Below are 27,494 nucleotides of genomic sequence, written 5' to 3' on the forward strand. Positions count from 1 at the left end.
ATAATAATAATAAAAGTTATAAAAAAATAAATAATAATAGCATGTTCTTGTATAGTGCTGCTAGTTTTACGTAGTGCTTTACAGGGACATTTTGCTGGCACAGGTCCCTGCCCCGTGGAGCTTACAATCTATGTTTTTGGTGCCCGAGGCACAGGGAGATAAAGTGACTTGCCCAAGGGCATAAGGAACCAACACTGGGAATTGAACCAGGTTCCCCTGCTTCAAACTCTCAGTGCCAGTCAGTGTCTTAACTCACGGAGCCACTCCCTCTCCCTTGATTCAATTTAGAGGCAGAGATAAGATGTGCATTGAGTTCAGATATTCAGCCAATGTTTCTGCAACTTGTCAGAAATAAGGATTGTCAAATTTCCCATTAGATTGCCGTACATGCCGTAACTGAGTAGTCAAAGTGTACATGGTTTGAATAAACTTGTTCACACAGTGTGTGTTGTTTAAAATGTCCGATTGAGCTACCCAATTTCTCAATTTTTACAAGGCGTGACAAATTTCCCTTCTCATTGCCACACCTGTGGCTACATTGAAAAATAGGTTGCCCACCTATGCGGTTAAACCATATTCAAATAAATTGTTTCCTGGGAGTTATTTCTGAATACGATAAGCGTAGTGAAAATATAGTTAAGAGAAAAAAAGGCTGGTCACGTTTCTGTTAAAGTAGTGCTATGTTCACTGGTTTAACACTGTTTAGTAAATCTGGGCTTCAATACTTCAATGCCAAATGTCAGTGTTCAAGAGAAGGCAACAGTTTGTCTTTAACAGATGTAGACTCTTTCTGTGACCGCAATTTGGAGCGACTAATGCGGTTGGAGCACGGCAGCAGCGTGGCCACAGCTCTCACAGCCGGGAGGAGGGCAGTACGTTTCCCAGAAGGATTAATCCAACCGGGCCAGCCACCAGGCTGTAAGAGCTGCGCAGAGAGAAGCAGTCTCACTCTTTGTCTCCCCGCGCAGCTCTTACAGCTGTTCTCACGCTTTTAATGACTATTTTTTACATAGGTTTGAAGCAGGGGGTCTCCGGTTGCTGAACCCCATTAATATCAGGCTTGGGGGCCCCCTGCTTCCTGAGGTTCAGACCTCTGCAGGGTATCGTCTGCAAGTTTAAATCTGACGCGTCACGGCCCACGGGGTCATTGACTGAGACACTGATTGAGACACCTGTGCTGAAGCAGGGATATCCTTAAAACCGGACCTGTTGGTGGGCCTTGAGGACTGGCATAGGCCAGCCCTGGTTTAGATGAATAATTAAATTGAAAATGATATTCAAAGTCAATGCGTTATGTGTTTAATTTTTCAGTTTACTAAACCAACTTGGCTCGGAGAATCAGAATATCTGATTACTTGGTACATTTATTTTTATTATTCATAATCTTTGTACCTCACAAATTCTTAACCTGAATGTGATTTCTTTCATATATTCTTTTCTTCCTCAAACGTACAATTACTCTCACTTGTATATGTAATAAAACAAATATAATTAGCACCTGCCTCTTGATTATAGCTGTTAAATTGGAGTACTTGAAGTAACAGCGTTGAAGCCATTGTTATAAAAAAAAACAAAATACAGTACCTGACATGTCGCTTTCAAAAGCCCAGGACCTACATGAGTGAGATTTGATTGTTCTAGTCAGAAAAGGTTACATTTTAATGGGACAAGTCTGACTTATGAGAGCGAGATTCCATTAAAAGTCTAAAACACCAAGATGGAAACAATGAGTTTTCTTTTCATAAGATTACAAAAAAAAAAAACAGAATATTACGTAAAAATACATTAGGCTGAAATTCTAAATGTTATTTTAGCATGTTTTGTAGAAGTGAGAGCACTTTCAAATATCCAGAAAGCTTCTTCTTCTAAGGCTGCGTCCATGGAAGGACAGGCAGCGCTGAGCCGTGCGGACGCTCCGCGATGAGCCCCGGCCTCCTCAATGAGGATGTTTTGAGAGGGGGCTCCCGCGAGCGTCCGCAGGCGTGCTGAGGCGCTGGGATTCTCAGCCGACAGCCGAAACTGTTTTTCAGCGCGCTGTTGGCTGAAAACCTCCAATCACAGCAAAGCAGCGTCAACGTCACGGCGCCGTGACGTCGGCGCGTCACGGGCTATTGCCCAGCGACGTCACTGCCCCGCCTCCAGATCGCGCACGCTGGCTCGCCTGCCAGCCCATGGGATCGCTGCTGACCGGGCAGGCGAGCCTCAGCGTCAGCGCGGAGGAGCGCGGGCTGAGGCTCTATGGACGCAACCTTAATCACTCTGTCCTCTTCCCTAATTATATTCACCTGTTCCCTGCTACCACTTTTGAATCCAAATTCCATCACACTTGTGCATACAGATCGCAGTGCGTCCTGTGTACTGAATAATGCACTTTTAGTGACTTTTTCATTGAATGATAAATAAGTTCGGGGCAAATTCAATTTATAGTTAGAAAGCAGGATAAGGATGGGGCCATGGTGCCTTCTCCCGTGCGGAGGCGCGCGGAGGCTGAGGAAAAGCGGGTGCTTTCCCTGGCCATGGTGGAGGGGCCGTGGGGGGGCGTTCCTAGTGACGTCACGGAGCTGGTTCGCCCTCATTGGGCAAACCGCTCACGTGACCTGTCTGTCGCGCTGAGAAATAAGTTTAACTGATTTCTCACGCAACGCGCGCCCCCTCCTGCTTCTGCGCGGACGCGCCTGCACGCCGCATGGATGCGAACACTGCCTTAAGGGAGTCTGTTCGCTCAGCCCGCACGGTCTGCAGTACCATGGCCCCAGCCTTAGGTAGTCATCTCATTCAATTAGAATTTTATCAGCGAAACATTGTTCTGAACTTCTGGCTTCACTGGCACTACAGGGGTTAAAACCATTGTAGACAGGACAGGTTTCCTTGGCTGGTCACAGGGGATGAGGTGGGTCTAGGCCTGTGTGTGTCCAATCAGGGACTCAGATCTGCTGCCTGCTTCCCTTGTACTTAAGGAGCTGCACTGCTAAATTTAGTCAGTGCCTCTACCTGCTTGAGAGAGGCTGGTCTACCCACAACAATTGTGCAGGGCTCTGCCAATCTGTATTCCCTCCCTTAGGGGAGTGGATGGGAGACTATACCCCTTACTCCACCAGTGAGTAAGAGAAGAGCAAGGACTGCTTCAGGGCCCCTTGGCCTGGAGTGGAGGTCCAGGTTACATCCTGAGGGTGAAGCCCCAGGAACTGCCTGTACCCACTGTGTGAGCTGTGTATGCTGACCGTCTGCAGTGTGTACAAATAAAGTGATCCTGTTCAAATATATCTTCCTGCCTGAGACTGCAATCTACCAGGGAGAGGGGAAGTAAGTTCTCCTGTAGAGATTGTCCCCACATCCCTGGGGCCTGCAAGAGATGGAGGCGCTGTCACCGTGAGAAAGAATCAGTTACTGTCCCAGAAGCCTGTCCTGTTCTCCTCCACAACACTGCAGGAGAATCAGATCAACTGTGAGCCAGCAGGTATGCACCACACCACACTGGGTAGCAGTGAAATCTCCCAGAGGGTGGGGGAACATGTGTTACACCATAAAAAAATATTTTAAGTATGTACTGTATACTTAAAGAGAATCACCTAGTTTTTACTTTTTGTTCGGTCATACATGAGACATTTGTAGCACTGCTTCACCCTGGGAGATTTTGTCTAAGCTACAGGTCCGTGTGGTGCTGGTTACCTGTGAGGGTCCAGGAGAGATGAGCTTCTGTGATGTTATAGGGAACAGGACAGGCTTTTGGTGATCCTCAATTTCTCCTTATCGGTGACAGCGCCTCCAGTCACAGTAGGCTCCGGCAGAGCTGGAGGCAGTCCCCGCCATGACAGTCTTTTCTCCCATACCTCTGCCCAATAGTCTGCTACTTAGGTAGAAGTATATAAAAAGGATCTTTATTGGTGCAGCCACTGCAGGGGTTATCACAGCGTATTCATCATAGTGGAGAATGGGTCCCAGATCTCTGGATGGTGCGGGCCAGCGGGTAATATTGCACAGATCTCGGCTGCGAGCAGCACCAGGAGGGACTGCAAGCATGTCCCTGCCCCACGAAGGGCGGGGGTGAACTCCTCTCTCTTCCCCGGCTGAAAAACATTCTCTCTATAATTTAGAGTGCATCCTCCCTAATGCAGAAAGGGGAGGGCGCCAGGTCTGCACCATGATTGGCTGCAACACAGACCCAATGTCACCTCTCTCCTGCCACTCAGGGAGGCTGAGTGAGGGGGGGGGGGGAAGCCCACAGGGTAGCCTGTCACTGTGTGTATCTATTAGAACGTACGTGACAGGAGGGCAGAAAGATAGTCTGGACCAGCCATGGCTATACATTTATCACCTTTTCATGCCATCAGTTCATGCTAAAGATTTATTAATGTAACTCCTTGACAGAACACAGCAGCAGCAGTAGCAAGAAGGAGAGAACTTTCCTTTTATTCAAACAGGTGACAGTTCTGAAAACATACAGTGGCTATTCCTGTCTGTGTTATTCTCTGATGTGTACTGCTGGGAGAGAGAGACAATAACAATACAGCAGCAGTTGGACTACCACTCCCAGAAGCCTCAGCTGCTGGGACAGGGACATGTTCAGGACAGCCATTGAAAGGAAAGGAGTGCAAAGGTGGAGGGGTGCTCAGAGGTGAAAAAATAGCCACGCCAACACTCACGTGTGCGCGCACTGTGGACGTGAGCACAGACCTCAATGTGTTTGGTCGCGCTCAGTATGGACGCGGCCGTAGGCTGTGGACATGGTAAATTCAGCTGCTGGGAGGCTGAGGGAAAGCGGGTGCTTTCCCTGGCCGTGGTACGCGTGCCGTCCGTGGGCGTGTCTAGGGGCGTGACAGTGACGCGACCGGCATGTCGCACCAAGAAATCAGTTTCAACTGATTTCTTGTGTAACGCGAGCCCACTTCCGCGCCCACACGCCGCATAGACGCAAACACTGCTTTAAGGCAGTCTGTTCGCTCAGCGTGCGGACGCGTCTGCATGGTCTGCGGCACCATGTCCGAGGCCCAAGGGAGCTGTGAGTAGGAGCAGAGGAGATCTTCATTACAGCAAAGGAGATTGAGGGCAACTGTGGAGAGACAGGTCTGCTATGGTTAGGGTGGCCAGATTTTCAAAATGAAAAACCGGGACACTTTAAAACATTATTTATAAAACAATGTACATCACGTCACGCTCCCCCCCCCCCCGTTGCCATGACAACAAGACACTAACGTCAGGCGGTGACATGTTGCCATGACAATGTGGCATCACGTGATGCCTCGTCACCATAATGCATCGCATTGTCATGTCAACTTGATGCCGCGTGACGTCACGGAGCGGCTCGTTGTTATGGCAATGTGTATAACGTGACGTCGCGCAGCCATGTTGACGGAATTTGGAGGGGAGGATACAGCCAAAGGCAAGATAAATAAATATATAATAAATAGATCTAAAAAATGTTATCTCCGCGTTAGCCTTCAATGGAAGGTGGCAACCCTGGCTGCAGTGTGTGTTTCTGTATACAGAGGTGGGCCCTGTAGTGTGTGTTTCTGTATACAGAGGTAGGCCCTGCAGTGGGTGTTTGTGTGTATAGAGGTGGGGGCTGCAGTGTGTTTGTGTGTATAGAGGTGGGGGCTGCAGTGTGTGTTTGTGTGTATAGAGCAGTGATTCCCAACCTTTTTTGTTTGGAGGAACCCTTTAAGTATTTCGTTACATTTTGGGGAACCCCTATCTGGATGACATGTTCGACGGGTAAATCACAAAATAGACGTGTAAAGCAGTGGGGGTAATAAATAATAATTAACTCATACTTTTGAATAAACTGTGTATATATTTTGTAATGATTTTGGTTTAAACATCCCCCCTACATCTCACATCACCCCCCCCCCCTACATCTCACATCACCCCCCCCCTGCATCTCACATCACCCCCCCATGGATCGATCTGTCCCCCTCCTTCTCTCCCCCCCTCTCCCCCTCCCCCTCTCTCTCCCCCTTTCCCTCTCTCTCCCCGTCCCCCTCTCTCTCCCCCTTCCTCTCTCTACTCCCCTCTCCTCCTCCTCATTCTCTCTCTCTCTCCCTCCCCCCCTCTTTCTCTCCCCTCTCTCTCCCCCCTCTCTCTATCCCCCCTCTCTCCCCCTCTCTCTGACTCTCCCTCTCCCCCCTCCTCTCTCTCCCCCCCCCTCTCCCTCCTCCCCCCTCCCCCTCCTCCTCTCTCCCTCTCTCCCTCTCTCCCTCTCCCCCCCTCTCCCTCTCCCACACTCACTCTCTCACACTGTCACTCGCACACACCGTCACACAGTCGCACACACCGTCACACTCTCGCACACACCGTCACACTCTCGCACACACCGTCACACCTCACACTCTCGCACACACCGTCGCACTCTCGCACTCTCGCACTCTTGCACACACCGTCACACTCTCACATGCACACACTGTCACTCTCACACACACACAGTCACACTCTCTCTCACACACACACACACTGTCACACACACACACACACACACACACACACACACACACACACACACACACACACACACACACACACACACACACACACACACACTGTCACACACACACACTGTCACACTCACACACACTGTCACACTCTCACACACACACTCTCACACTCACACACACACACAGTCACACTCACACACACACTCTCATGCAAGCAGCGTTTACAGCAGAAGCAGCCTCTCCCCCCCCACTTCCATCTCTCCTCCCGCTTCTTCCATCTCTCCCCCCCGAAGCATCTCCCTCTCTCCCCCCCCCCCGCAGCATCTCCCTCTCTCCCCCCAGCATCTCCCTCTCCCCCCCCCCCCGCATCTCCCTCTCCCCCCCCCACTTCAATCTCTCCCCCCGCATGTTCCATCTCTCCCCCCCCTCAGCATCTCCCTCTCCCCCCAAGCCCCCCATATGCCTACCTGCGGCGGCTGCGGGTGCGGCGGAGGCAGCAGGCTGTGAGCGGGCCCTGAGGGAGGAGGGAGGGAGCCGGGGTGCCAGGGGAGGGAGGGGGGGAGCCAGGGGAGTGAGGGAGAGAGCCGGGTTGCCGGGGGAGTCAGGGGGGGGGGGTGCCGGGGGATTGAAGGAGAGAGCTGGGTTGCCGGGGGAGTGAGGGGGGGTGCCGCGGGATTGAAGGAGAGAGCCGGGTTGTCGGGGGAGTGAGGGGGGTGCCGGGGATTGAAGGAGAGAGCCGGGTTGCCGGGGGGGTGCCGGGGGATTGAAGGAGAGAGCCGGGTTGCCAGGGGAGTGAGGGGGGTGCCGGGGGATTGAAGGAGAGAGCCGGGTTGCCGGGGGAGTGAGGGGGGGAGCCGGGGGAGTGAGGGAGAAAGACGGGTTGCCGGGGGGGGTGCCGGGGGAGTGAGGGAGAGAACCGGGGGAGTGAGGGAGAGAGCCGGGTTGCCGAGGAGTCAGAGGGAGGGCCAGAGTGCCGGGGAGGGAAAGCCGGGGTGAGCCAAAGCCCCGCCCCCCGGCATACTCCATCCAATCCCCTGCGGCCCGGCACGTTTCTGCAGAAGCCCAACCCCTGGCAGTAAGAAAAAATACTTGCCGGGCTGCTCTGCATCCTCTTCCTCCCCGCCGCCGCCCCGCGCACCACCACCGACACAAAAAAAACGGGACATTCCCGGGACAGTCCAGCAACCGGTACAGCACACGAAAAACCGGAACTGTCCCGGCAAAACCGGGATGAATGGTCACCCTAGCTATGGTACCCTATTATTCTAAGAGCTCCAACATTTATGCAAGCATTAAACTGCAGGACCGGGGGGCGTCTATGATATATATACACCAGGGCACACACAACTGCGCAGCGTTTTGTTATAAGTTTAATTGTATGTATGTGACCCTCACCCTGAGGATCACACTGATGGTTATATTGTTGGGGTTGAATATAAAGACATTTATTTGGTTATACATATCCCGGTGTTGTGTCCTATTGTCTGACCTAGGGCCACATGCTCAGCTAGTGAGAACACGAGGACGGGGAGTAGAACTCAGGCCCCTCCCCGCCCCACCCCCTCCCCAGCATTAAGAGGTTAGTCTGAGGTCATTAAGTAGGGGTTAAATTAAGAATACTTCTGTTTGCAAGAGAAAAATAAAGGGAACCTGTACCATGTTTCCGTGTGATAAGTATTTATTGAACACGTTAAAATACTTTTTGACTGAATACTGATGAATTAGTTTCAATAATCAGCTTATCGCACTTTACCACATTCATGTGGGGCCAAAAAACATTTATTTACATCAATATTTCTGCAAAGCATAAATGTGTAGAAGGGTTTCACAATGAAGTATGTGATCTGGATGAAGCATACAAAGTGCATGAAGCATTTGATAAGCCAGGGGAGCGCAAACTTTTGCAGCTGTGCCCCCCTGCCTTCCCTCCGCTGGTGCTCGCGCCCACGCTTACCTTGATGCGGCGTCACGTGACCCGCAGCGTCATTTGAAGCGTGTCATGTCACATGACCCTGCAGCGTAATTTGCTGTTGCCATGGACATGAGTGACACCGGCAGAGTCGAGGTAAGTAATAGCGTTGCAGAGGCCTCACGCGATCCCCCGGCATTTAACTTTAATGCCTCGGGGAAGAGCGTGGGGCCCCTGCAACGGCCAGCGCCCCCCCAGAAAAATCTCCCGCCCCCCACTTTGCGCACCACTGTGATAGGCCATTTAGACGGGACTGGGGCATTAAAAGGGGGGAAGGAAGGTAGTGGGAAGCACAGTGATTAGACTCAGGGTGTCTGGTAAAGCTAATGCTGGCAGTGTTTGTTTGAGCCAGATCTGGCTTTGTAAAGTCTTCCATCTCAATGTGTAAATCAAAACGACTAAGGTTATTTCTGTATTCCAGAGCCAGATGGCAGCCGTAGGAGCAGCGTGTCTTTGTACTGTTTGATTTCCTTGTAGAGTTCATTTCTGGTAGTCAAACCTATTATTACATCGCAGAGTATGGGGCCTTACATTAGATCCCAACAATAAAACATTGGTAGATAATGTTGCATGATAAAATTGACAGGGAACCCATCTTCAAATAACATCAATGTTGTGTGCACACCGTCAGTAACAGAAGGGAGGGACCTTTAGCGCTCCTGAAAGCTAATAAAGATTATAATATCTAGGCTGGCTAAAAAATAAATAAAGGTTTCTGTACATGAAAAGAACCCAGTGTTGTGTCTGTTTCGTGATCACTTATTTTAACATATATTACTGACAGTGTTTCTTTGATGTTGCGCTGAAAAGCGAAAGTAAACTCATCTAATGAGGAAGTGTGGCGTAGTGGTTAAAGTCAGGGCTGATGGCACTTGTGTTTGGCTGCCCAATGCAAACGCTCACGGACGCTGTCCCTCCCCGCCGCCGAAACAACTTGCACGCACAACCTTACACCCGCCTGTACCACTCACCCTCTCTCCTGCCTGCGCGACTAACTCTCACTCCTGCCTGTGTGACACACTCCCGCCTGTACCACTCACCCTCACTCCTGCCTGTGTGACACACTCCCGCCTGTAACTCTCACCCTCACTCCTACCTGTGCGGCTCATTCTCACTCCTGCCTGTACATTCACCCTCACTCCCACCTGTACATTCACCCTAACTCCCGCCTATGCGACTCACTCTCACTCCCACCAGTACATTCACCCTCACTCCCGCCTGTGCGACTCACTCTCACTCCCACCTGTACATTCACCGTCACTCCCGCCTGTACCATTCACCCTCACCCCAGCCTGCACGACTCACGCTCACTCCCACGTTTACTGTACCATTCACACTCACTCTTGCCTGCACGATTCACTCCCACTCCCACCTGTACATTCACCCTCACTCCCGCCTGTACTATTCACTCTCCTGCCTGTGCGACTCACCCTCACTCCTGCCTGTACCATTAACCCTCACTCCCGCCTGTACCATTCACTCACTCCTGCCTGCGTGACTCACTCCCACTCCTGCATGCACAGCTCTCCCTCACTCCTGCCCGCACGACTGACCCTCAAGCCGCCTACACAACTTACCCTCAAACCTCACCCCCTCACTCCCACCTGGACGACTCACCCTCACGAACGGCTCGCCCACACACATTTCATTTTTGCCGCCAGAAACTACCGGCCCTGGTAAAGTGTCGGTCTTCGATATACATGCGTGTATATTCTTCAATATAGCCAGCTGTACTGACTCTGTGAGCTGGTGTGATAAGCACATTAACACATTACATTCTAAATTCTATGACCGAGAAGCTAATTGGGGTTTTATTTGCCAATGCAAAATGGCACAGAAAATGGTTGTTTTCGTTAAGAATTATCTATGCATAAAAATCATACACTTTCATATCTTATTTGAGCACTTTGCACCCAAATTTGATAACATCAACCGGAAACTCTAAGGCTGCGTCCATGGACACTGCAGCCGTACGGAGGCGCACGGAGGCTGAGGGAAAGCGGGTGCTTCCCGCCGTCCGGGGCGTGTCTAAGGGCGGGCCATTGACGTCACGCAGCTGGTTCACCCTCATTGGGTGAACCGCTCACATGACCGCCCTATCGCGCGAGAAATCAGTTTTGACTGATTTCACACGCATCACGCACCCCCTTCCGCGCGCATTCGCCCGCACGCTGTATAGACGCGATCACTGCCTTTAGGCAGTCTGAACGCTCAGCGTGCGGACGCGTCCGCGCGTCCTGCCCCTGTATGGACGCAACCTTACAGTAGTTGGCAATCTTGTCTCCCTCAGGTAGGCGAAATAGGGCTCTCTAGCAAAGGCCTTCATTTCGCCTAGCTGACGGAGACGGGATTTCTGTCCGAGCCTTTCCCAGCACTCTGCAAACTTGCACCTTAATGTATAGCCTGTGAATGTGTAATGTTGTGTGTTTGCCTCTTTTGCATATAACATTTTATCAGTCAGAATTGCACAGCTGGAACCATACGATAAAAGTCATTTTCACACAGTTTGGACATGCGATACGGCCTTAATGGATACGCCAAGATGCAATTCCTCGGGAAAACATCCGGTATCACAGTTTAATAAACAGACCATGTTGTGTTCTGCTATAATCAATGCAGCGTGCAATACTGTAGCAGCACTATATAAGGTTACATTACTTGTAACATCTCGCTCACAGCTGAAAGTCTCACTCACAGGTACTGTTTATAGTCTACTGCTTTTATTAACCTTCCGTTCCCACGCAATGCTCTTTTCTTTTTTTTTTTTAATCCTATGCCCCCGTAATAATAGTGAAATAAAAAGGTGGGATGATGCTCTGAATATTAAAGCCGAGACTCTTAAGTGAGTGAAACAACTAGGAACGAACTTGTGAAATCCATGTTCTCATATCGCACTATACTGTGAATATTACAGGACTCGGGGGTTCTCAACTCCTGTCCTGAAGACGCCCCCCCCCCCCCCAACAGGTCAGGTTTTCAGCTTATCTCTGTATCAGCACAGGTGGCTCAATCAGTGGCTCAGTCTTCGTCGAAGACTGAGCCACTGATTTAACCACCTGCGCTGAAGCAGGGATATCTTGAAAACGTGGCCTGTTGGGGGAACCTGAGGACTGGAGTTGAGAATCCCTGCAGTAATGGATTAAGATCGCATGGAGTCTAGTTTTTCTCATGTATATCCTGCAAATAGTTTGATTAATCCCCTTGAAGTCTACTCATTTTACCAACTAGAGAATCCTGGTTAACCATACACTGCTGGGAAGCCTGCAATGTATTGCTCAGCAAATATTTTCGTTTGAAACCTTAGCATTTGTGCAGTTTCCATTAAGTGTCACAAGCCCTTTAAAACTGCAGACCAAGCAATATCTTACGTGTTTGTTTTTTTTGTTGTTTTTTTAATAAATCAGTTCTGTACTATGAGAAAATACTTGTAGCATTTTTTTTAAACAACTGAATGACATTTTTAATGTATTATAATGTAACAAGCATTTTTTGTTTCTATAGCAACCATTTACAAACAAGGTTGCCATTTCTCCGGGTTTGACCCAGAGACTCTGGGTTTTGGGCACTTACCTCCGGGCTACGTGTTTAGCTTGTGAATCTCCGGGTGCGGCAATTTCCCCTCCAACTGCAGTGAACATGGCTGCGCGGCGTCCAATGACGCCACGTTGCCATGGCAATGGGACGCGGCGTCACATTGTCATGGCAAATTAATGCCGTATAGCATCATAACGTCATGTAGCATCCGGTTGCCATGGTAACGCGGCATCATTTGACATCGCGTAGCCTGTCCACTGCAGTTGGAGGGAAAATTGCAGGAGTATGCCGGGCAATGCCGCCGCACCACGCGCGCACCAAGTAGGAGAATTTTTTTTAACATTGTTCTCCGGGTTGGCCTTCAGTAGAAGGTGGTAACCCTGTTTACAAAGTCACTTCCTCTTCTGAAACAGGCTCTGGCACACCCCTTTTTGATCCCTGCCCTCCCTCTAGTAGTGCACCAATTCTAGTGACCGCCTGATCAAGGAACTTTGCATCTTTGGTCCTCTTCTGCTGCACTGATAGCCATTTAGTGAACCCCCGAGCCGAATCTTCGCCGATCGATTACAGGAGAACGGATCGATCGGCAATTTAGCTAATTACTTATCATTGTGTGGATTGTATTGATGCACATATTAAAGCGAAAACAATTTAAAGCAGCAGTCCGCACTGGCCATTTTCTTTTTTTGGGGGGGGGGGAGTTTTAATGACCCAAACCGGGGGATCCCCCTGAGTTGATCCGCCATTCCCCCCATTCCAAGATATTACTCCTTTTGTCCGGGTTTGGAAGAATATTTCCCGCCGGGCAGAACGTCTCTCTTTGTCACGCTCAATGCTGCACAGCCAGCAGAAAGATGCAACATTTATTTAGCAACTAGTGATCTTTGTAGTTTGTTGTGTCAAACTCAAGCATGAGAAAACTCAAACATTTCGGGACCCGGGTTCCCAGACATCAGAAGTCCATGGTTCAGCTCCAAGCCTCCTTCACATTAGCTACTCTAACAATTGCACATCATCCTATTAGATGTAGATACTGAGATCTGAGTATCTACGGTACAAATATAATGAAACGTTGGACTAAACAAGTGCACCCTATATATTATAGAGAAAAACCTTATTCAATAACTGAAATGTATACATCTGGTGCAATGTTTTGCCCAAGAGTTGCACCAAAGTTGCACATTGATACAGTGCATGTCCATCTTGGAGTTGATTTCAGCTCCATTTACAGAGTGTAACGTTGATTGTATTGTATGTTTTTATTTATATAGCGCCATTAATGTACATAGCGCGTCACTGCAGTAATACACGCGACCATCATATAAATGACAAATAATATAAATAACACATAAAGGGGAGAAGTGCTTCAGACATAACAGTAACATTTTGAATTGGGAGTCCCTGCTCCGAAGAGCTTACAATTTAATTGGTAGGTAGGAAGAACGTACAGAGACAGTAGGAGGGCGTTCTGATAAGCGTGTCTGCAAGGGGCCAATGTTTATGTATGCGGTGAAAAACTATCACTCATAGAGCTACTCGTATGCTTCCTTAAAGCTGCAGTTCAGTCAATATCCTGCATGTGTGTTTTATTTAATAAATCAGTTCTGTAGTAAGAAAAAATACTTTTAGCATTTTCTGTTTTTAAAAAAACAACTTTGAAAGACCAATTTTCTTGAATTCTATTCTAACAGCCATTTGCTAAGGCACTGCCCCTTCATGTCCTGTCACAAGCTCTGGCACACCCCTTTGTCAGCCCTGCCCTCCCTCTAGCACATGTCAGTGCAGGAGTGCTCATGAATATTCATGAGCTTCCAATGACAGACAAGCAGAATATAAACAGATCCCTTCACTAATTATGTCCCCAAATTTCGACCTATCAATACATGGAGAACGAATTGACTGACAGCTATACAGTTCTTTAGGTGATTAGAGATTGCACACATGAAACTATTGAAGTAAAAAAATAAAAAAATAAAAAAGACTGAACTGCAGCTTTAAAGGTGGATAGAGAGGGTGCTAGTCGGGTATTGAGGGATAGGGCATTCCAGAGGTGAGGGGCAGAAAGTGAGAAAGGTTTAAGGCGTGGGAGGGCTTTAGATACAATAGGGGTAGAGAGAAGACATCCTTGAGCAGAACACAAGAGTCGGGATGGTGCATAACGAGAAATTAGGGCTGAGATGTAAGGAGGAGCAGAAGAGTGTAAAGCTTTAAAAGTGAGGAGGAGAATTGAATGTGTGATACAGGATTTGATAGGAAGCCAGGAGAGGGATTTCAGGAGGGGAGACGCGGAGACAGATTTAGGAAAGAGTAGAGTGATTCTGGCAGCAGCGTTTAGGATAGATTGTAGGGGAGACGGGTGCGAGGCAGGATTCATGAGCATAAAAACAGGGTTAGTGATCTATCTGTTAGGCAGCGCGGGGTTAAAAGCAAAAGGTTTAGGTGGATATGCATTGCTAGAGTCGTTTCCTTCTTGTGTGGGAGATGTTGGCAGTTTCTCTTTGCGGTTAATCACAGTGTGTACTCGTACTGGAAATTACCAGCATGACGAGGGGCTGGGTTCGGTGCTACATTACAAACAGCAATCAGGATATGCCTGGGTTCTGTGGCACTTTTATGCTTCAATATACTTGACATTTCTCATCCAGATGAACAGACCTTGACTGTAACTCTTGATAAACTGTGAATATGAGCTGATTTGTAGCAGCACTTTCACTTATTGTCACTTTATCATAAGCCTCCTATTCCCGATGCTTACGGATGCCATGTATAAAAGAGTTGTCTTTTGAAAAGGGATTGAAAAAGTGCATTGCATCCAAAAAGCTACTTCTCACCTACAATCCTTAGCCGCACATGTTGGGGATGAATTATTTATGCTCTCACATTTGGCTCACGTTTTCTTATTCTTCATATGGTGTGCGTCAAGTTCATTCACATGAACGCATTAAGGCAGGGGTTCTCAATTCCAGTCCTCAAGACCCGCCAACAGGTCAGGTTTTCAGGAAATTCCTGCTTTAGCACAGGTGGCACAATCGGGGTGGCTTAGTTGAAGACTGAGCCACCTGTACTCAAGCAGGGATATCGTTAATACCTGACCGGTTGGGGGATCTTGAGGACTGGAGTGGAGATCCCTTGCATAAAGGATTGTTTTCGTCTTTGCCTTTTGTCTTGTGCCCCAAGAACAAGTTGATGGACAATTGTGCCGCATTTATGACACACAAAAGGGGCACATGATTTGCAAATTTTTTTATACATTTAATTTGCGTATGTGTGCCTCCGACAATATCCAAACTCCGCCTCTAACTCCACCCCCTAAGGTAAGTTTTTGTTAGCGAACCAAAAGTTGCCGCACACGGCACACAACACATCTAAATGGGTTTTACACATTGGCGCTCCAAGGCTCTTCTGTGTGTCACTTTTACAACAGAAGTGCAATGCATTGGGCTCATTTTGGTCCAAAAATCCCCATTGGCGGTAATGGCACGAACGGCCGCTTATATAGAATGAGATCCTACAGTAAGTGCAACTCGCACAATTTTGCAACTCGTGGCTCCATTATATAACATTGCAAATCGGACAATAACGTGTTAAAACTCGTGCCAGCCTGCGTTATCGTGCGATAGCAGGTTCAATAACGTTGGCTACATCCACTTAGGTTAGAGCATTTTATTGTAACATATTGTTGTACTCTGTCTAATCACAGTTCTGTTTTTCAGGTTCCGGGGGAGAATGAGAAGCATTGGAAGCCTGTGCTCATAGTCCTGACTGAGAAGGACCTGTTGATGTATGACAGCATGCCCCGCATGAAGGAAGCCTGGTTCAACCCTTTGCATACGTACCCTCTCATTGCCACCAGGTACTGAAGCTAAATGATCATCTCAATATTCCATTTCATCGTTTGCTATAGAAGAAAAATGCACACAATGCGCACCAGGGATTAAAATGATGTAAAATATTTATTAATAAAACAAAAAATAACTGAGGGGATCCAACCCCACCTCAGTACACATAAGCTATAGATCCGGGTTTAAGTAACAATAAACAATAAACAGAAACCTCATCAAAAATAAAATGTATCTAATTAGACTAGATCTATAAACAACATAACAAATGAAAAAATTAATAAGACATGAATGTTCAGAAAAACGGGGCGCATGTACCCAGAATTAAGCTAAAATGGTAGCTGAACAACTGCCTGAGGCTGAAAGGGGGAGACGGAGACTTACACTGAAGCCACAAGAGGGTTCTGCGGGGAACGTATGAGGGTCCGGAGCACGCCACCGCAGAGATGTTGCCACCGCAGAGCTCCCTGCAAACGCCGTCTCGGCCTATCAGCATACGCGCAGAGTGACCTGTCACGACAGGAATTCATTCTGGATATTATGGGCTACTTGTTCTGCTTCTCCCTGCAGCAATCAGCTGTCCCCATGTTAGGAACCGCTAGCGTCCGCTGGACTTGGCTGCAAGAGTAGTATGTCATTACATGTGTGTTAATTGTGAAAATACCGTGACCATCTCAACAATATAACAGAGTTTACACACTATCTCAAAGCAGTATTGAGCCCATCTGACTCACAATGACCTTCCGCCTTAGTGTGTTTAGAGTCTAAATAATGGGCAAAAATAATTTCTTCTACTCCCTGAGAGAAGGCACCCTGCGGTACCTAAGCCGTGTTTGTGATGTGCCCCTCCCTCCCTTTCAGGTTGTTAAATAAGTCCGCTATATCCCATTTTGTACTATTAGGGTCAAGGCCTGGCATCTCCTCTTCTTCGCCCTCCGAGTAAGAGCCTGCACGTGGCGTTAGGCCTCCTGCACGAGTGCTGCGGGAGCTTTCCTGGAAGTGAAAGAAGTTTCCCAGATTGTTTTGTGTCTTTTGGAGGCATATTAAGGCTTCAGCGTAGTATCTACATCCTTTTGATGGCAAAAATTGATGCTTTTACTAGCTTAGATTTGCTTCATTGCCCATGTGCCTCGGAGCTCAAACTTTATGCTGCCATATCCTTCAGGCTCCGAAGTGCCCCATTTGTCACGGGAGGTTATTTACACCTTTTTACCGGATCCTTCATTGAGCAAAACAAGGTAGAGAAATAAATTGTAATTTATTCGGCACAAATTCGCTTACACGCAATGAAACATACAGGCGGAAAGACACTTACTTTGGGGCTGAGGTTGAAAACTAGATTTTCCTAGTGCAGGGGACTCTTTGGGAGCTTTTTACCCTGATAAGGACTTAGCCCAGATTCCCCTGGAACCAAAATCGGCATAAAATTCCATGCGCCCTCGCTACGTTCTCTTCTGAAACCTTGGTCCATCCTGACCGCGAGTCAGCCCAAATCTTCTGGAACTCAAATTGGCATCAAATCCAGCCGCGACCTCAACGTTTGTTTCTGAGAATTTGGGCCTAAAATCCTGGACTTAGTCTCTGGCGGGCAGGCTTTTCAAGCTTGTAATCGAAGCCTGTTGCTTTGCTATTACAAACAACGCATTTTTGAAAAGCCCACATTATGGTCCGAGGGCCTAGAGCGGGGCAGAAAAAGAGTGAAAGGGGGGGGGGGTGGTGGTTGGGGGTTGGGGCACAGGGGGGGGGAGATGGGGTGACACCCACCCTCCCCTCGGTCGGCCGGACTCCCCCAACTCAACTCCACGGCTCTTCCGCATACGGGTAGCTTAATTCGATACTTTTTAGTTTGGTTCAGTGAGTGACCAGGGCTCCCAGATTTTATAGAAATTTTCTGTCGACCTTTTAAGGAAGGCCGTGAGTTTTTCCATTGTCATGACCTCGTTGATGCTTTTCTTCATCATTTTTTTCGTGGGGGGCATTACCTTCTTCCATGAGAGCATCTGAGCAACTGAGATGCAACTGAGATGCAACTGAGCATCTCGCTGCTGTGAGAACTAAGGAGATTCATTTCCATACAGGACGATCAATTTCCTCTATCGGTCTGCCCAATATGAAGGTCAATGGGTCAAAGGGAATTGTGAGGTCTGTGACCTCTTTTATCAAATCTTATATTTTAAGCCAAAATTTTCAAATCTCTCGACATAGCCACCAGATATGGGCCATGTCCCCTCTTTGTCCACAGCCTCTCCAGCATAAATCTGAGGCCAGAGGGTATATTTGTTTCAGTCTCACTGGGGTAAGATACCAGTGATACATTATTTTATATATATTTTCCTTCACTGTGGTACATATGGAAGTTCCTGAGGCCGAGTCCCATATTTCTTCCCAGTCCTCTCCGTCAATAACCATGTTCAATTTCGCTGCCCATATGAGCATGTAATCGTGTGCGGTGGCTTCTCCATTCCGGCGTATATTTGTGTTATTTGACCTTTTTGATGTGCCCCTTCCCGGCACAGTTTTTCAAATTTTGTGAGAGGGGGAAATTTCAACGTTAGGGACATTTTTTGTAAGAAGTGTCGAATTTGGAGAAATTTTAATGCGTCTAGTTCAGGTGCATTGAATTTGGTGCATAAATCCTGGAAACTCAGGAACTTTCCATCGCTCAACAGGTCGGCGACCGCTCTGATCCCAAGTGATTTAAATAGGTCAAATTGTTAGTTCCACACCCTGGGGGGTTGTTGAATATTGGGATGAGCTGTGAGCTGGTTGAGGAGAGCTGGAATTTAGTTTTTGCTTTTAGCCATATTCCCCATGTGTGTCTCATCGCACCCAGTTAATATTTAGGCGCCATATCAGTCCCTCTATCCCCACACCACAGGTAAGCTGGTAGAGAACGCATTCTGGAGTATTGAAATTCAATTGCTAGCCAGCAGAGCTGGTCTGGGTCCGAGTTCCACCGAGACCGTCTGTCTTAATTGGGCTGCTTGGTAGTATTTTGAGACATCCGGGACTCCCATGCCCCCCCCCCCCCCCCCATAGCTCTGGGCGACAAGAGAACCGATCTTGCTACTCTGGGTTTATTACCCTGCCAAATAAAATGGAAGATTTTGTTTTGAATATTTTTTAGTTCAGAGCCAGGGATATGGACTGGGAGCGTTTGAAAATAAAATAATAATCTGGTATATTCATTTTAACTGAGATCATTCTCCCGATCCATGAGATCTGGTATCCTTCCCACTTATCCAGATCTTTTTTAATTTTCCTAAAAAGGTTTGGGTAGTTATTATGATAAAGGGAGCAGTAGTTCCTTGATACATTCACTCCTAAGTATTTAATGTATGAAGGGCTCCATCTATAATTGAAATTTAGTCTCAATAATTGCATCTCTGGCTCTGACAGGTTTAGGGCTTCTGATTTGTCACTGTTAATTTTGTAGCCTGATAATTTGCCAAATTCCGCTAATTCTTTATGAAGATTGGGGAGGGACGTCTGAGGTTGCGTTAAAGTTAAGATAATATCGTCTGCAAATAACGAGACTTTATAAAAAAAATTCACCAATTAGTACGCCCTGAATGTTTATATTGTCTCGTATTTTGGATGCTAGAGGTTCGATTGTTAGAGCGAAGAGAAGGGGGGACAAGGGGCACCCCTGTCTTGTTCCATTTTTTATTTCGAATTTCTTTGCGGTTCCCCCTGGGAGTTTGACCACCGCAGAGGGGCTGCAATATAGTGCTCGGACTCCCTCTAGATATGTATCTTTGAAGCCGAATTTTTGCATTGTTATATCAAGGAATAGTCAATCAATTCTATCGAACGCCTTCTCTGCGTCAAAACTCAGCAGAACCGCTTTGGTAGCTGTGAGGTGGGCATGGTCGACTATATTTATGATCTTGCGGGTATTGTCTGAGGCCTGCCTACCTGAGACAAACCCCACTTGATCGTTATGTATTAATCTGGGTAAAATTGGGTTCAATCTATTTGCTAAAATGTTACTATATAATTTGAGGTTGTTATTTAATAGGGAGATTGGCTGATAACTCCCACAGAGCAGCGGGTCCCTGCCCTCTTTGTGGATTATGGCGAGGTTGGCTTGGGTCATTGATGGTGGGATTGGGTTTCCCTCCATAAATGAGTTAAATAGACCTAGCAAATGCCTAGATATGATCGGAAACAACCTTTTATAATAGACATTGGAGAAACCATCAGGACCAGGGGCTTTAGAGATTTTTAATGTCTTTATTGCGTCCGCCAGTTCTGTGTGGGTAATTTTTGCGTTGAGTGCTAGATTTTCTTCCTCCGTCAGCCTCGGTAGGAGACAATCTGCTAAGTAGTTTCTAATTGATTCAGAAGCTGGGGTCCCCGTACTTCCGTCTTGTTCTTTAAGGTTATATAGTTTAGTGTTGAATGCGGTGAATTCCTCCGTTTTTTTTTGTCATTATATATTATCTCACCAGTTTTACTCTTAATCGCCGTGATCTGTAAGCGTTTCTGTATGCCTCTAAGCTTGCTAGCCAAAAGTCTCTCAGCCTTGTTGCCCTTGTCATAATATTTCTGGCTAGTCCATATGAGGGCCTTTTCTACTTTCTCCAGTTGAATCTGTTTTAGTTCATTTCTGGCCGTGATCAAGGTTTTGTAAATCTTTTTCGAGGGATTGGTTTTGTGCTGTTGTTCCAGCTTGCTAATTTTGTTTGTCAGATCGGTTATTAATTTCACCTTGACCTTTTTTCTGTGGGATGCAATGGAGATGAAGGTCCTTCTAATTGCTGCCTTATGGGCTTCCCACAGAACCGCCGGCGATGTAACAGTACCTTCGTTAAGAGCTAAATACTCCTTAATGGCGGATTTGATTTCCCTTTCTATTTCTGGGTGATTCAGTAGGGAATCGTTAAGCTTCCAGGTGTGAGATATCGATTTTGTAAATGGGGTTGAGAGAGTTAGTGTGATGGGGGCGTGATCTGACCAGGTAATTGGACCTAAGTCCGAATTTGAGGAGGCCTCCAGTATTATTTTGGTAGCAAGGAAATAGTCCTGCTATTGGTGGAATGTGTGGGTAATGAGACAGCGGGGGAATTACTCAGTTCCCATGCTTCGTTAAGGGGGGGGGAGGAGGAAGTCGAGGAACTGACCATCAGCATACCGTTGTCAACTTATTTACAGATAATTCTAGGTTATCATCGACCTCAGCGGAAACCCCCACCCAACCACCCCCCCAATATCAATCAGGAGTCTGTCCTGAGTAGATGGGGCCACCAACCGGCAACTATCCCGTAGTATGAATGAGGGGGGGGGGGAGAGTACTCACAGTTAGCGATCCTCTGGAGTGGCGCTATAAGCATCGCCTCCATTGTGGCCATCGGGTCCTCCATTCGCAACAGGCGGGAGGCTAAAAAAAAAACCTGGACAACCGGTCATCCAACCTGCGTTGGTAAACTCGGGGCTTCAGGCAACAGCTGCCTTCAATCCGGAACCTTAGATAAACAGGCACCGAGCAAATTTTCTGAGGATGTATAGCAGGTGGTGAAGCAACCCAGCGCTTCATCTCTCTTCACCGGTGTCGTTGCAGCTGATGGCTCTGGGGTGTCGGCACTCAGAGTTATCTCCAGAGGGGGAAGTTCTCCACGAGTGTCGATCAGCCTCTGATGGTCGAATGGCTCCCGCTCTGACAGCTGCAGCAGTCGTGGCAGGAATTCAGAGGTAAAATAATGGGAACATTTGTTAGGGAAAGCTCATCTGTAATCTTCGTCTGTTCTTTGTCTGGCGTTGTGCTGCGGCTCTCCTCGCGGGACGAGTAGTGTTGCCTTCATCTTCCTCTCTCTGCGCGGGTGTTTGCGGGGAATCGGACGACCAGGCAGATGGTGGAGTTAGGCCTAGGGCTCGCACATAAGGGGCCATGTCTTCGGGGCGCCGTATTGTGAGGTATTTTCCTCCGTTGTTTGCTGTTAATTTAAACGGGAAGCCCCAGCGATACTTGATCTCATGCTCTCGTAGAAAGGAGGTTTAGGGCTTCATTTCCCGCCTGCGGCCCACCGTTATTCTCGAGAGTTCGTTGAAGACCTGGAGCGGCTCGTTCTGGAAGGTTAGTGAGTCCTTGCCCCGGCAGGCCACAATTATCTTTTCTTTAGTAGAATAACTGTGCATCCTAGCGATGACGTCCCGTTTTCGGTTGGGGTCCTCCGACCGTGGGCCCTATGAGCCCTATCAATTTCCAGGTCTCTGTCCTCGATCGGGCCGCAGATTGAGTTGAAAAAATCAGCCAGATATAATCGGAGGTGCCCAGGGAGAACCGCTTCTGGGACATTGCGGATGCGCAAATTTTGGCGTCTGTCCCGGTTCTCCTGGTCCTCTAATCCGTCCTTTAGATGGGAGATTTCCTCCCCCAGTCTGAAGATCTCTTCTTAGGCTTCAGTGTGGCGAATGAGGGATTCCTCTAGCCTGCCTTCTAGGCCTGTCGTCCGTTCTGTGAGGCCTGAAATTTCCTGCTTCAGGTCCTGAACCGCTGTCTTGATATCCGCTTGGAGGGATTCATGAAGCTTTGTATGTAGTATTGTGTGCATGGAGGTCATGAGCTCCTCCAAGTAGCTTCTTGTAATAGGTTCCTCTTGCACAGGGACTTCTTTAGGTCGTGCTCCATTCCCTTGTGTTATGTTCGTGCCGCGTACTCCGGCGCCATCTTGGGTGTCCGCAGGGCTATCCGGGCTCTTCTGCGGCGGGGAGAAATACTTTGTGACCGCTTGATTTGCGGGTTTCTTCTGTTATTTAGACATGCTCCTCCTTTAGCTCTTGTCAGGGGTCCAAAAAGAATGGGGGAATATTAGGCGAAAGAGCGCAAATTAAGTCTATTATTCTAGTGGGTCCGCGGAGCTTCTCCACTACACCACCATGTCAGATGACGTCACCGGAAACCCTCCTATACATAGTTTTTTAAAGCAATGTTTAATTGATCAGAGTGGTATTAAAAGTAGTGGTACTGTGCTTAAATGCAGAATCCTTTATAACAACAGTGCAAAGTTCTTTAGACACCAAAATATCTATTGTCAGTTTTTGCTGTGATAACAGGAAGGGAGGGTTTATTTTTTAAACATTTGTAAATTAAAAAAAGCAAATAAAAATGCCACGTCTCAGACAGCTCCACAAACCTGCCTTTCCCCATTATTTCCTAGCATACAGTGCTTCCACTGCAGCCAGGGATTCTGGGTAATGACATGCACATGATCACTCAGTGTTTCACCTTTTGCTTCTTGTCCATTTTAACATGGAGCCCTATAAGCTTACACAGCTTTTTCAGCACATCCAGGGTTCGAGAAGTGCAGAGCCAGTAAACCTACTCACAGTGGTGGGTTTTTGTCACTTTTTCGCTCACCATAACTTGTTTTGTGTCTAAATAAAAAAAAAAAGTTATGATAATCAGGACCTTTTTTTGTTCTTCAGCCATTGATATTGAGATAAAATTAACTTGCTGTGTTTGTTTTATGATCAGTATCCTGTTAGCATAGATGACACACAGGATCCGACAAACAAATAAAAAATGTGACACACCAACGATTATATGAAAAAAATCATGTGATGTTGAAAGCACTCAGTGTTTCGGTCTGCATAGTAACGTGTAGCTTTTGTATCTGATTGGCTTGCACGGATCATGCTGTTCACCTATTACTGATGCATTGCAGTCTTAGAACTGAACGTCAATGTTAAACCTACAATCAGTGATGTACCCATCATGCCGTGGGTGAGGGGTTGCCCCGATAGCGCCGGGGGCCCCTGCTGGCTGGCACTGGAAGTTGGACCGGATGGGGGAGGCCTGAGGCCGGGCTCAAGTTCCGGCTGCTGCTGTCTCTGGTTGATGTGGGGGCGGGCAGTCACTCCACGCAGATAATTCCACTGGGAGCGGGGGACTAGCCCCGCCTCCCGCTCCGCCTCCTGGCATGCCTCCGCTTCGCCCCCGCCCCCTGAGCGCGCTCACTGCCTCGCCTGCATGGACAGGAAAAGCATCATTTTCAGCAGGCGAGGCAGAGCAGGAGCGCGCCTCAGCGAGCTTCAAGACCACTATGTCCCAGGCTCCTAACCTTTCATCAGTGTACCTTGTAAATTCTCCATTGCAACTATTTTCCTATCGCTGTGTAGCCTATACAGTATGATCTGACGTGCTGTTTTCATCCTTTGATGAAATGTGTATACTGTATGTCACTAGGAACATTTTTTTCCCCAGTGTAAGAATAAAGCATTGTTATTTATTTTCCTACCAAGGCCTCTAACTCTTTGCATTAGGAGGCGTGTGAAATGTATATAATGTAAGGAACTGACATAATGTGCAGAACACTTTTCATGACATAACTCCCCCTTTTATTAATATACTGAGGGGGGCAGGGGGGATATTCTTCTAGCTGCGAGTTTGTCCCTGTAACACGGCACGACTTGACATAGTGTATTGAAACTAGACAAAAATCTGTATTGCAAATCGCATTGTTTAAACCGCGTCTATAAAAAGTGCTGTAACCCTCCCTGCCCGGCTCCCTAGGGAGCTTACATCAGTGGTGGTTTGAACATCCACATTGATTTACCTTGTCTCAGGGTGCTGTCTGTGGTCGGCTGGGTGATTTAAAGGATGGGCACCCGAAGAGTTTATAGTACAACTTCAATCTTTATTTATGTTCCCAGGCTGGGGGACACTGTAGTCACAGTACATGTAGATTGACATAGCTGCCCTTCATTTTAATTCATACTGCTATCATTCTTGATACAGTCTTCCCTGGGTTACCACTCTTAACACACATGGGAGGTATATTTACTTGTTACTTTACTGACTTCATATTTTGGACCGGGCCCCCCCTCTTAGCAATATCCTTAGCGTCCATCTTACTGGGAGTCCATGCTGAGATCCTGTCCTGTTCTGTGCTACGTTAGGCTGAGTCCATAGAGGGGGTAGCAGGGCTGAGGCGCGCTGACGCTGAGGCACGCCTGCTGAAATCTGCGAGATTTTATGCCCATGCAGGCGAGCCAGCGGGCGCGATCGGGAGGCGGGGGGAGACTGAGGGAGGCGGGGCAGTGACGTCGCTGGGCCAATCGCCCTCGATGCACCGACGTCAACGTCACAGCGCCGTGACGTTGACGCTGCTCTGCGCTGATTGGATGTTTTCAGCCGATAGCGCTCTGAAAAACAGCCTGGCTGTCGGGCTGAAAAACGCCTGCGGACGCTCGCGTGTGAGCCCCCTAAAAAGACATCCTCATGGAGGATGCAGGGGCTCAGCGCGGAGCGCCAGCACAGCTCAGCGCGGCCTCCCTGCTATGGACTCGGCCTTACAGTTGCTTTCCAATCCGTGCTTTAGAACTGCCCTCCCTCAGGGAGTACTGAATACCGTGGGTGGGATCCATGGATAGAGCTGATCCCCAGACATCCTGGGGGCACTTCTGCTTGGCCCACTAAGGCATGTCTGCATTCCCGTTACTGGGACAAGCTCTTCTCTCTTTTAGCCATACTATTGGATCCTATCTGAAGGGGCACTGACTCCATCTTAAACATAATAAAAGGGGGGCCTGATCTATACTATTCTTTGGGGAAGATCTTCCTTACTGCTACTCTCTGAAGCCGTTCTCTTTCTTCCATGCTTGAACTCTTCCCCAGAATCCTCCTCTCCTCTCTTTTATTCCTCCTATGACGCAGTACTGCTGTGTCAACACTGGGTGCAGCTTAACATCTACTCTTACTGTTTAACTCCTTGTTTACTTTAGTAAACCAACACCAGATGGGGGAGTTACAGTGACAAACCGCACGGTTTAACAGGCAAAACACCCGGATAATACTTGGTTTTGAAGCAGAATGACCTGACGTGGAGCTACTGTAACTCCATCCAGAGCCTGACATATTGGTTTTGCTGAATATATGGGTTTTGTACTCTCAGCTAAACCCATATTTCTGGCTCTGGGTGGAACCCCGCAATAGTATTCTCTCCACTTTGAAGGAGGTGAGAAAAAAAAACCTGATTTCTTAGAAGCGGTTTTGCCATTTGCACCTAACAGAGTTACTAACCTTCTCACTGACTGCCCCACACTTCTGGAATGCCCTTCCCCACAATATCCGACAAGCACCCTCTCTGTCCACATTTAAGGACCCACCTTAAAACCACACCTGCTTACGTAAGCATATGAGTAGCTCCATGGCAGATAATTAAACACCTCATACATTAACCTTGGCCCCTTGCAGACGCACTTACCAGAACGCCCTCCTACTGTCTCTGTACATTCTCCCTACCAACCAATTAGATTGTAAGCTCTTCGGAGCAGGGACTCCTTTTCCTAAATGTCACTGTTATGTCTGAAGCACTTCTCCCCTTTATGTGTTATTTATATTATTTGTTATTTATATGATTGTCACGTAGTATTACTGCTGTGACGCGCTATGTACATTAATGGCGCTATATAAATAAAGACATACCAATACTAACATTCAGCTAGTTGTCCGAAAATGCACGTTTGAGCCTTTTTAGGTCACACCGCCCCGGATTTGCACGGAATGAAACCTGCTTCTTAAAAAAAAAAGCATTGTTGCGAAGGAAGAAACTGGCAAGAGTTCTTGTGGACTGGGTGGATACTAGTGTTATAGACTGTAATAGAATAGGGAACACTGGTGCCAGGATTGGGAGGGAATATTAGGAGTTCTGTCTTGGTTATGTTAAGTTTAATCTGACGAAGGAGCATCCAGGCCGACATTGCTGATAGGGCACGCTGTCATTTGATACTGGATTGCAAGTGTAAGTTGAGTGGAGATAAGAAGTGCCAGATTAAGACCCTCTGGGCCCCCCTGGGCACCAGGACTTTGGGGACCCTCATGCAGTGTCGCTGCGCTATGAGAAACGTGTCGCTGCAGGAGGCGGGTCGCTCCGGAGAAGGTAAGAGACATCCCCCTCTCTCTCTGGCCTAATTGTAATGGGGAGATTTATAAATACGAGAGAACCCTGCTGTAAATCCCACTTTTTATTTTTTTACTTTGTGCGAGAAAGATATATATATATTTTTTATGAGGAGAGGGCAGTGGATGCAGATGAGAGGAAGAGAGGCAGTGGGTGCATGTGGGAGGGTGAGGGGCAGTGGGTTCAGGTGGGAGGGAGAGGGGCAGTGGGTTCAGGTGGGAGGGAGAGGGGCAGTGGGTTCAGGTGGGAGGGAGAGGGGCAGTGGGTTCAGGTGGGAGGGAGAGGGGCAGTGGGTTCAGGTGGGAGGGAGAGGGGGCAGTGGGTCAGGTGGGAGGGAGAGGGGCAGTGGGTGCAGGTGGGAGGGAGAGGGGCAAGTGGGTGCAGGTGGGAGGGAGAGGGGCAGTTGGTTTAGGTGAGAGGGAGAGGGACGTGGGCTTCAGGTGGGAGGGAGCGGGCAGTGGGTTCAGGTGGGAGGGAGAGGGGCAGTGGGTTCAGGTCGGAGGGAGAGGGGCAGTGAGTGCATGTGGGAAGGAGAGGGGCAGTGGATGCAGGTGAGGGAGAAGGGCAGTGGGTGCAAGTGGGAGGGAGAGGTATTGGGTGCAGGTGGGAAGGAGAGGGGCAGTGGGTGCATGTGGAAGGAGAGGGGCAGTGGGTGCAGGTGGGAAGGAGAGGGGCAGTAGGTTCAGTGGCAGGGAGAGGGGCAGTGGGTTAAGGTGGGATGGAAAGGGGCAGTGGGTTCAAGTGGGAGGGAGAGGGGTAGTGGGTGCAGGTGGGAGGGAGAGGGGCCGTGGGTGCAGGTGGGAAGGAGAGGGCAGTAGGA

The 27,494-nt window shown here is 48.2% G+C and overlaps 1 protein-coding gene across 1 annotated transcript in view; it reads left to right on the forward strand.

Annotated features, from left to right (window-relative positions):
- Positions 1-27,494, forward strand: part of SNTB1 (syntrophin beta 1) — a 204,398-nt gene that overhangs the window by 166,301 nt on the left and 10,603 nt on the right. The window contains exon 4 of the mRNA XM_075582311.1: positions 15,645-15,784. Within this exon, the coding sequence (XP_075438426.1) occupies positions 15,645-15,784 (140 nt within the window). The remainder of the gene's footprint in view (positions 1-15,644; positions 15,785-27,494) is intronic.

Source organism: Ascaphus truei, chromosome 2, assembly GCF_040206685.1.
Source record: "Ascaphus truei isolate aAscTru1 chromosome 2, aAscTru1.hap1, whole genome shotgun sequence".
NCBI lineage: Eukaryota > Metazoa > Chordata > Amphibia > Anura > Ascaphidae > Ascaphus > Ascaphus truei.